The following is a 10,992-nucleotide window of genomic DNA, read 5'->3' on the forward strand; positions in this document are numbered from 1 at the left end:
CGTGACCATAACTGCACAGACAATGAGATCGTGTGTTCGAATCCAGCTCTTGCTAATTCGCTGTGTGTGGTTTGTAGTACAGAGGTTTGTCGTATACACATCCATGATAAAGGTTGGTGGCTCACTCCGATCACTTCGGTTTCAACCGCCGTCATACACGTGAAAAATTCTTGATCACGACGTTAAAACCAGTCAGATAAAAGGGAAAAAAGGACAAAGGTAGACCACATATGAACATGGCAGAGTCTTTAGATCACCGCTTGGAGGTAACAAGTAAAACTACTACGGCTGCATGCAATATACGTCATTATTATAGTCGTTTCTTGGCAGGAACCACTATATATTTTTTTTATCTATTTAGCTGGAGTTTTACTCCATCCTGAAGAATATTTCACTTATACAACCCCAGCCATCATTATAGTGGGAAGAAACTGGGCTCTTTGAAACCTCTAGACTCTTTAAGCGTTTCAATGTGTTCGCTGGGCCATTTGCGCACTTTCACGTTCGTTGTCGAATAGTTCGTGTCTTCCACCAATATGGTGTGCAAATCTGTGCGTTACATGAGGCAAAGCATTGGAAAAAGTTGACGGTTGACCCCGGGCTCTCCGATTTCTTACAAAATTGACTGGCATCATATAAGTGGGAAAGTTCTTGAATTCGGCGTTAAGCAAAATAAATCAAGAAATAAAGAAAGAAAGAAAGAAATATGTCGGCACTGGGTCCAGTCTGTTACGTGATTTGAATAAAACTTAAGCAAACAAACAATGGCGCTATATCTTCAATGAAGCTGTAGACGTTGCCGTGAATCCCACACCATCCATTGTATTTTGCTACTTTTGTTATAATTATATTATTTTCGTCTAGTATTATTCAAGGGAAGATACTCTAAATGGATTATATTTAGTCGGTAGATTCTTTGATGTTGTCTCCCCTTGCCATCCACACATATCGCTGGAAGCACCTATACCATAGCAACACGTGCTCTGGTGAGTCAAACAAGCAGGTGCTAACATGTAAGTTTCTGTTTTGAACGTGAAATCACCTTCTAGAACGTTTGGTAGGGAGCGGTCATATCACTTGACTTTACTTAATGACTAAACACCCGGATATTAGAAGTCAGGCCCAGGTCAGAAGCCTACGCAATGTTTAGTCAAAGAATCGATTTTAAGCTGTATTTTCAACAGTACACATACCTAGCTGAAGTATTACCTCTAGACATTTGGAAAGTGAGTTCTTTTTTATAACCGATAATAATAAACCACGGTGGTGACTTATCGCTGCGTCCCCGTGGCTGATAGTGGTAAACTCCTGTAGGCTACTGAGCGTTAAATCAGGAAACCGAGTGTACCACATTTTAACCACAGCGATTAATTTTTTCAAACCCATTTAAATTCTTTCACTATCGCTTTATAACATTTTAAACACAGCAGTAAACATCTATTACCACACAGAAAAACGAACGTGTATAACCTTTTGAGCTATTTGTAATTGTATAAGAATATAATAAAGCATTATATTTAATTATTTATTTATTTATTTATTTCAGTGGTGTTTTACGCCGTACTCAAAAATATTTCCCTTATACGACGGCGGCCAGCTATGGTGGGAGGAAACCGGGCAGAGCCCGCAGGAAGAAAGCATTATATTAAGAGCAAATATATTTCGTTGTATTCTGTGGGAGAAAGATTGATTGACAGATTGACGCTGTTGCGAGCTAATTAAATGGCAGTCGAGAAGCTTGTCAAATAGTCTATGTTGTGTAGTGGTTTACTCCGAGCACTCCAGGCTTTTTCCATACACAAACCTGATCCCTGTCATATTACTTAAGAAAACCAGGCGTTAAATAACAATTCATCAGATAAATATATGTGTATAAATCTAGGCTTGGCTAGCATGTTGCTGTCAACACTTCCGAGGTGCACGTGTATACTAATCTTACGGTCACATACAGGCTGGTGTGAACCACAAAAAGGTTGGCCTCAACCGCACGAATGATGGTCTCAATCACATAATGCTTGTCTGAACTCGTCAAATTCATTATTTAACATACCGGTATGCTTTTTTTTTTTTTTTTTTTGTCTTTTCTTTTTTTATATTTCTTTATTCACCAACAGTCAGAATACAGATGTATACAAAGATGTAATAAAGAAGATATTAGTATAAACATTTATGATTATAAACAAATGTTTAAATGACTATGGCGGGAATAAAGTCCGGGTGGGCTTTTTCTATCCCATTATACATGTACATATAGTAAGTATAATTAGAGAAGAAAAACTATACATGCACATATGTAAAATGATGATAAGATACAATATACAAGGCTGGTCGATGGTGATACAATAAAAGTTACTTTGTTGCTAGAGATCTGACTCCACGATATTGATGAGGTGATCCTTTAATTTATTTTTAAATAAAGACAAAGAGTTGATAGTTTTGAGATATTAGTTCTTGAAAATGGTCTATAGAGATTTAGTCTTTGATTTCGTGTAGGGTAAAAGTGTACATCAGACTGCATTTTCAAAATTGTTTTAAGCGTTGTTGGGAGGTAGAAGGGACTATATACAAACTTATGGAGAATTAGAATGTAAGAGAAGGTGTTGAGTTGAAATATATCAAGGATTTTTGATTGATGGAATAAGGGCTGGGCGTGTGTAAATCTTTGTGATGAAGTTATAATGCGGATTGCCAGCTATTGCCAAATGTACAAGAGATTTAGGTAGGGTAAGGTAGGGTAGAATGAGGAAGAAAATACAGCATCAGAAGTGTTTTTTTTCTTTGTTCATTAGTTTATTTATATGTCTTGGAATTCTTATGTTACGTTTCCAAGAAACTTGAAATCATCAACAAATTCCATTTCACGGTTGCCTATTTTTATTTTCGGGATGTCTGAAGGGAGTAATGTCTTGTATGGTTTAATGATCATGCATTTAGCTTTATTAATATTTAGTAAAAGCTTATTGGCCTGAAACCAGTGTTGAGCTGACTCCAGCTCACTTGTCATAGTAGCAATATATTATGGCTTGCATGGTTTACTGTTGTCGAAAGCTTTGGAAAGGTCAATGAAAGTAACTAAGCTGAATTTGCGCTGTTTCTTGGCCGAAACTAATTTATCGTGTAGGACAGTGGCGGCGTGCACAGCGGAATGGTTGAATCGAAATCAGTATTCAGTGTCTGTTATGATTGCATTTTGTCCAGAAAGTCAACTAGTTTTTCTACAATCTTGCTGCAGCATGTAGTACCGAAATCGGCGTGTAGTTAACGCAACTAGCCTTATCACCAGATTTAAAGCTTGGTGTTACTTTAAGTGTTTTTAACAGTGTTCGGATAATGCCAGTTCTAAAGGAAAGATTAATTATATGAGAAGGGGCACTGAGTCTGTAACTGATTTCAACATAGACACACATACGTCATCAATGCCTGGGGTCAGAGGATCGTAGTTCGTGGATAATATATATATAACATCGCTCGGTGTGACTGGTGATAAGTTAAAATTTGGGGTAGGTACTTGCTGCAGAAAATCAAGAGGAGATGTCATGGTTTCAGGAAGGGCTTGTTCTAGAGCTGATGCAACAGTGCTGACATATTTGTTGAAGTTATTTGGGGGGCTCCGTGGCTCTGTTGGTTAGCGCACTAGCGCAGCGTTATGACCCAGGAGCATCTCACCAATGCGGTCGCTGTGAGTTCAAGTCCAGCTCATGCTGGCTTCCTCTCCGGCCGTACGTGGGAAGGTATGTCGACAACCTGCGGATGGTCGCTGTGCCCGGTTTCCACCCATCATAATGCTCTCCGCCGTCGTATAAGTGAAATATTATTGAGAACGGCGTAAAACACCAATCAAATAAATAAATAAATAAAGTTTTTTGCCATGGATTGATCATCTAAGAGGTCATTGTGTTCATCAGTGAAATTTATTGGTATGCCACATTTATTTCGTTTTAAGAGATCGTTCAAAACTGTCCATGTACCGTTTATGTTGTTATTTGTTTTATTATATTTACGCTCATAGTATTCTTTTCTTAATTTCGATATTAGTTCAGGTTATTAAGATTGTTTCTAAAAGATCGATAGTGATTTCTTTCATTTTGATCAAGTAGTTATTCTCGACAAAGGTTATTTTTGGTATATAATACCATGAGTAACCTCATAGCTTTCTTATCCTGTGTTCTAGTGAGTGAAATGATATAACTGGAAAATGTTCATCATAAATGTTTGTAAATAACGAGTGAAATGCTGAAAGTGCTTCATTTGTATCATCCTTCTCAGCGATCTCATCCAACTGAGTATTTTGTGGCTCAGTTTATTAACGCCATAGCGCAGCGTATTGACCCAGAAGTCTCTCACCAATGCGGTCGCTGTGAGTTCAAGTCCAGCTCATGCTGGCGTATGCTTATCTGTTTTAAAAATGTCAATGTTAAAGTCACCAAGTAAAATGCATTTTTTATTTTGCGAAAGTTTACCAGAAGAGTGTGTAAGTGCTCGTTGAAGAGTTTAACGTCTTTTCCGGGGGGGGGGGGGGGCAGATATATTTCACAGCAGGTGATGTGACAACAGGTATTGTGGCAACATGTGCTACGTGACGAGCTGTTTCGCCATTTTTGTCTCAATAGCAGTTGACATCTGGTACGTTAATCCCCTTTTGTAATGTGTCATTTGGTTTAGCTCAAATTAACGCGATCAAGGGGTCATCTGAAAAGGTTGAGGGGTTTGTCGCTAATTCCCGTTAGGTAATGTTGACAGAGTGAGTGGCAGATTAGCTTGGTGACATGGTAAATCTGTATATGCAGTCGTGAGGGCATAGGGAGTGAGTGTACTTTGCTCTTATAGTCTTATGACATTTTTGGACCTCGTGTTTACTTTGTTCCCAGAGACTTTTTATTGACTGAGAATTTTCATTTCTGCTACATCCTGTAATCTCAGGACAAAATAATAAAAGGCTATACTTGTTAAGACTGAGTCGATTTCATTGATATATTTAATTAAGACTGGCAAACCTCTAAACCTTGAAGGTCCTATTTGAGTCAGAAGGATCTGCAGTTTTTATCTGCAACTCTAGCTTAAGCTTTATAATTTGCCGACCGTCATATAACAGTTTTACATGAAAAAATCATTGAGTGTGAGGTGGAGGTGGAGGAAGCAAAATGGGGTGGGGAGAGGGAGGGTTAAACCTTGATCGGTGAGAATAAACTAAGTTACACATAAATCCCTGATAGACCAACTAGGAAGTAAAGACTACAGCCCCTTATCTTTCGCATGTTACACAGCAGAAAATACATCACCATTTTCAAATTAATTTATGCTCTGATTGATTACAAAGACTTTTGGCCTCTTCAGTTCCTGACCTCTTGAAGTACTTACACCGACTACTACATGGTGGAATACAATGTGTTTTTCCCTTACTTGTATTAACCTGACAAAAGCGTCATAATTTTTTATTTATTTCTTGATTTAGTGGCATATTTACAGCTAATCATTTATATATACCCGTGTAACTTCTTGACATATGTACAATCTCAGCCAAACCATCGAGAGTTGGATTCGAACACACGACCCCCAGCAGTTATATTCATAATTTGGCAGGTATATTGACTTATTAATTGACTTATTGATTATATACATCATGACTTCCTTACATTTAAGATTGTAATCTAGACACTGAAATCAAACAACACGACTTAAATTAGATAAATTACATACAAGCAAATAAGCCCTATATATGGCTAGTCAGGTGATATGCTTTGTCTGGTTTAATTTGGTTACGAACAAAAAAAAAAATGTCAGCAGTTTTTCAACCACATGCTTATATGTATCTTGATTGCTCGTAACCCTACTTATAAGTATAGCCTCTCCGGCCATACGAGGGAATGTCTGCCAGCAACCTACGGATGGTCGTGGGTTTCTGCCGGGTTCTGCCGGGTTTCATCCCATTATAATGCTGGCCGCAGTTGTACAAGTGAAATATTCTTGAGTACGGCGTAAAACACCAATCAAATGAAAGTAAATAAATATAAGTACAGCCTTGAATATTTAATCGCCTTATAAATGCAATAAGTTTTTATAATTTAGTAATTAACCTATCAAATGCATACATTGTGCATGTCTTGAGTTCTGGCTAGTGATTCGATGCATGAAAGTCAGTGGTTTAATACGTATATTAAAGAAAACCGACTTCAATATAACATTATTGCCATTCCACTTTGTTACGTGTTCTCTCTTTAAATACGTGTTAAACATTTGTAAATTACGAAAATCATTATTCTTTTACACTTATTCTCAGCATCTTTTGTTTTAGTCAGGTCAAGCCATTCTGATTATATATAAATGTCATGAAGTTCTCTCACTTACATAAACAAGCAGTAACATGCTGGGTCCACCGTAAATAGACATTCATCATTCTTAATTTAGACTCGATCGTGCCCAATCCAATCACGATTTAGTGCACAACATTGACAGATTGTTGCAACCTTTTGTGTTTTCTGTCTGACAGAACTGGTTCATTGTATAAGTTATATTATTTTATATAACTGGCTTCTGTTTCTTTATCATACTGACTCAGCTGTCTATAAGTCATGCTACGTTTTTCATGGATATGTTAGTACCTAAACACATGACTCTTCACACACTATTATAAATCAGGTATGTTTATTCATTTGGATGAACGAAAACAGCTCAGGTAACGCGCGTTTCAACAGACCACGCGAGATTCGCAGATACGCCACGCGGCCCCCATGGTGATCACACGCTATACGAATGACTGTTTTCCAGCCAATGGGAAGCCAGGAAAATCCATAGTATGATTGCAGCAGATGGGAGAGCTCATCATTGTGAAAGGCGTGTTAGCTGTCTTGTTGAAACAAATTCTTTATTAATGTAGCAAAATAATGCAAAGACGGGAGCAAAATGTATGCATGTATTAAGAAACTGATGTATTAAGGCATGGAAAATAAGTAGAATCGATTCGAAGTCTCTACCGGCGTTCCTAGTACATACCTTACTTCCCCGCATAAAAATGAGCATGGCCTATACAGGAAATGTTGGGCTTAAACTAGCGCTACTTATGCATGCGAGAATTGGGTGTAGCAACTTTCAGGAGCAAAATGTACAGATGATCGTGGTGATATAGAGAAGTGTCTTCAGTGTTGTGTGTTTTGGAAATTTTCAAACATGGGAAGTGATTACGGTTCTGGGAGCATGTCCTTGCGCTTGAGGGACGGTGATCGAGTCGGCGGGCAGCAATCTATCATCAAAGCTCTGAACAGTTTCGTGAAGGCCGTGAATGTCATGGATCAGACCGTGATGATACCCAGCCGTTTACGGGATATGGACGTTACGGTGAACTTGAAATCCGACGGGATGAAAATCCCCGTGGAAAACAATAACGAGTTGGCTATTCTGCCGGCTGGGGGCTCGCAGCACGCGAATCTGTACGGGTTTTATACTATGCTTCACGCTATTAAACACGAACTTGTAAGCGGCGGCCGTATAGATGATTCTGAGGATGGGGCGCACGAAGGGGGTGTCGGCGGCCTCGGCGAAGACTCGGGCGAGTCCGTGGACTCTGAGGACTCGGATTCCCGACCCACGGCAGCAGCTTTTCGTCATCATCTTACCAGTCTGTTGGGTATGTTACGTCAAATGACGGCCACAGCAAACTATCTGACCACACGATACGAGCACGATCTAGGCCAGGGTCCACAGCAGTATTCCACATGGGCGATATAACATAGGTAGGCCTTGTGGTGTGCAATCCTGTGCGTTCAGGAAAGGTGTTAGATGAATTTTACTGAACACACACACGAAAAACAGCTGATGGTATAGATGTGCTTAAAAAAATCCGCGAGTAGAAGAAGAGAGTTGTGGTGCTGACTTTAAAAAAAAAAAAAAGACAGAAAAGGACAACGTGTTACTGGTAATTTATTGTCCGAGAACATTTGTTGTGAGAGAGAATGAGTAGAGTACGTGAAACTTCAGTCAAAAGTTACCGCACTTATATGCACGTGGGGCGTTTACCACGCCTCGTGAAACCATCGTGTAGATCGACCTACATATAATTAGGCTTAACCCCGAGCTTCTGTGTAAGCAGGCTCTCCCCTAGGTATCCGAGTGCAGACCACAGAAACTGTCTCACACGTTCACATTCTTGGATTCACTTTGATCTACATCCGTCTCAGGCAGTTTTGGTGTTGGTCTTTGCTTTAATAAGAACAGAAACAATGCAAATAGCTAATCATTTTTTTCTTGTGTAAATTTTCATCGCATAGACACATACGCAATATGATGTTCGTGCACGCATGTTACAATCAAAGGATGAGAAAAATGTGCGGACGACGCTACTATTGTGTAAAGGTAGACCCAATATGGCGTCCAAAACGCCGGAGTAACAGTGCAAACGTTTTTACACCGTGAAATTCGCACGATATCAATATTTGTGTAACTTGAAAGTTAGTTGTACTATAACCTGAGCAAGCCCGGTGACCTAACTGTGCCTTTAGTCCGATTTGAAACCATTATTGTCATGTTCATTATGTGAACCTTAGTTTATTCAGTTATCATTTGTGTGTTACTGAGTGTGGTTTACTGCTCAAAATGCTATTTAGGTAGAAAAGCAACGTTCTAAACGTGGTTCTTTACTTGAAAATGTTTCCTTGTTGATGGCCGTATGTGCGAGATGTAAAGCTGACGGCGGCTGCCTTTGTTGTCGTTGAACCGCTTCCCTATTATGTCATTCAGCTATTTAAAATGTTTGTGTAAAATTGTTTTTGGTATAATTCCGTTTCAACAACCTGTCAGTTGGCATTGTGCTCTCGGTGAATTTCGTATATGTATTTAAATTCAAAGTTATTCTGTACGGCATTGTATGGTTCAAATGTTAACAGTGGGTCCATATTCTTTATTTCCTAAGGCTGTTTTAGCGTTGTTATCCTCAAGTCTAGAATGTTGATGTGTTCTTACAGTATGCATGGTGAGGTTTTCAAGGTTTTTCAAGTTTTGATGGCCTGAGAACTAAAACTGCTTTGGGGTAAAGGGCCTAGCTGAAAGGCTTGAGGTATCAAATGTTGTATATCTCTTTATTTCATGTGCGTACCAGACAAACCTGGGTTAAAGTCTTATGTTACTGTAAAGGTTTTGAAAAGATCAGTGATCTGCAACAAGGCTCTAGTTATTTGTCAAGACACAAAGACATAGGTTAAAGCTGAACATCCGCTTATGAATAGTAACACATTGCACCGTGCTCCAGGGCTATACATTTGTGCTTAACGATCTAGTCTCCCGTGTTGCTATGTAGAGCAGTCGGTTTATCATAACAAGTGCTGTTTGTGGCCATGACATTGGTTCCGTATCGGCTGTCAGGTCACTGCGGCACTTTAGGCACCAGCCCACTTAGTAACCGGTGTCAACATATACCGGTTGACAAAGCCTATTCTCTGCATGGTTTTCTAAATACATTTAATACCAGAACTCTGTTCAGTTATCTGTGAAGCTTTGGTCTGTGTACTTTCATTATTGACCTTGAATAAACCGTGAAGAAGTTGATAGGATAGTTTAAAATTTACTCACACAACCTGCAATAAGCACACAGCCTTTATAATGTCATCGTCCAATTTATTGCCGTCTGGGATCAGTAGATCCAAGTATTGTAGGTAATTCGTTCGTATTATTCAGTCTCAATTGTAGTTCTTCAAAGATTATTTCAACGCGACCGGTTTTTTTTACAGGTGTGCTCCAAAGCTAATCCATACAACCTCTGGTCTCCACTGGTGATTTTTGTTGGGAGCGTTGTTAGAATTCGTATACTACTTCGTTTGAACCGTGTCGTTGACGCAAAAGTTTCGTGTCAATAAGGTGCAAAACATTTGTTAAATATTCATTGTCACTGACGCAAAGTGCTATACAGGTAAATGTTTTGGATTCGTTTATCGCCCTTGAATTGTTGAAGATTGTAATATTATTTTGAGAATCAATGTCAGAATTGTTTTTCATGTGATTGAAGGTTTCATTTTATTGTGCATGGAATGTGTTGTCTACACGGTGTTCACGCCTATGAAAGTGAATTGGCTTTTGTATGCAGGTTTTGATCACCTTCGTGGGCTGTGCTGGTTTCGTTGGGTCTTTTTGAGCTTGTTGTTGTTTGCTATGGCAAAGGATTGTATTATGCTGTATACTGCAATGTAGCATATATTTTTTGCGAAGGATAAGGTGTAGGTGATTTTGTTTTGCTCATTTTTGTCCTTTATCGACTAATGGAGTACCTAATGTCTCTAATGTACACTTTTAAGGAAGTGGTCTATACGAATGATAATACTGTTATACGAATATACATTTACCTTTGTGTACATGTCATATATGCGATATCAGTAGTGTACGGTTGGTTTATTTTTCAAAAGAGAAAGTCGCACTGAAAGTTGAAAGGCTTAAATAGCGTAGAAAGGCTTAAATGGCGTAGAAAGGCATGAATATGAATTATGAAATGTATTTTCTAGCATTTCATGTGCCTCGTGTACACTGGATGATCTGTGGTTTGAACTTGCTCTTTGTCCGACGGAAGTCCATTGATGAAAGCCTGAAAGCAGAAAAAAATGAATTCAGTCTCCGTTGTGAAACGTGCCAGACATGATGGAGCGTTGTTGATACAGATCCATTTCGTAACATGTATGTTTTGGTCTTGTTTGCCATTCCATCTGGCTCGCATGCTCACCAGCCATTAAATGCTATTTAATTTCATCCTGATTATGTATATATATATATATATATATATATATATATATATATATATATATATGTATATATATATATATATACACGCACACACACACACAAATTGTGTTAACAGCATGCGACTTTGGAAGTCAATCATTCACTCTTAACAATCGGTCAGTTCATCGTAGATGTTAAGCACTAAATCCCATCATTTATATATATATATATATATATATATATATATATATATATATATATATATATATATATAGCGTGTGTGTGTGTGTGTTTTCT

General features: G+C 38.5%; 1 protein-coding gene across 1 annotated transcript; it reads left to right on the forward strand.

Annotated features, from left to right (window-relative positions):
* Positions 1 to 7,073: 7,073 nt before the first annotated feature.
* Positions 7,074 to 10,743, forward strand: LOC135479110 (mid1-interacting protein 1-B-like). Its single transcript, XM_064758838.1, has one exon. It carries the CDS (start codon positions 7,165 to 7,167, stop codon positions 7,720 to 7,722), a length of 558 nt encoding a protein of 185 aa, XP_064614908.1. The 5' UTR covers positions 7,074 to 7,164; the 3' UTR covers positions 7,723 to 10,743.
* Positions 10,744 to 10,992: the final 249 nt, after the last annotated feature.

This window comes from Liolophura sinensis, chromosome 12 (genome assembly GCF_032854445.1).
Source record: "Liolophura sinensis isolate JHLJ2023 chromosome 12, CUHK_Ljap_v2, whole genome shotgun sequence".
In the NCBI taxonomy this organism is placed as follows: domain Eukaryota; kingdom Metazoa; phylum Mollusca; class Polyplacophora; order Chitonida; family Chitonidae; genus Liolophura; species Liolophura sinensis.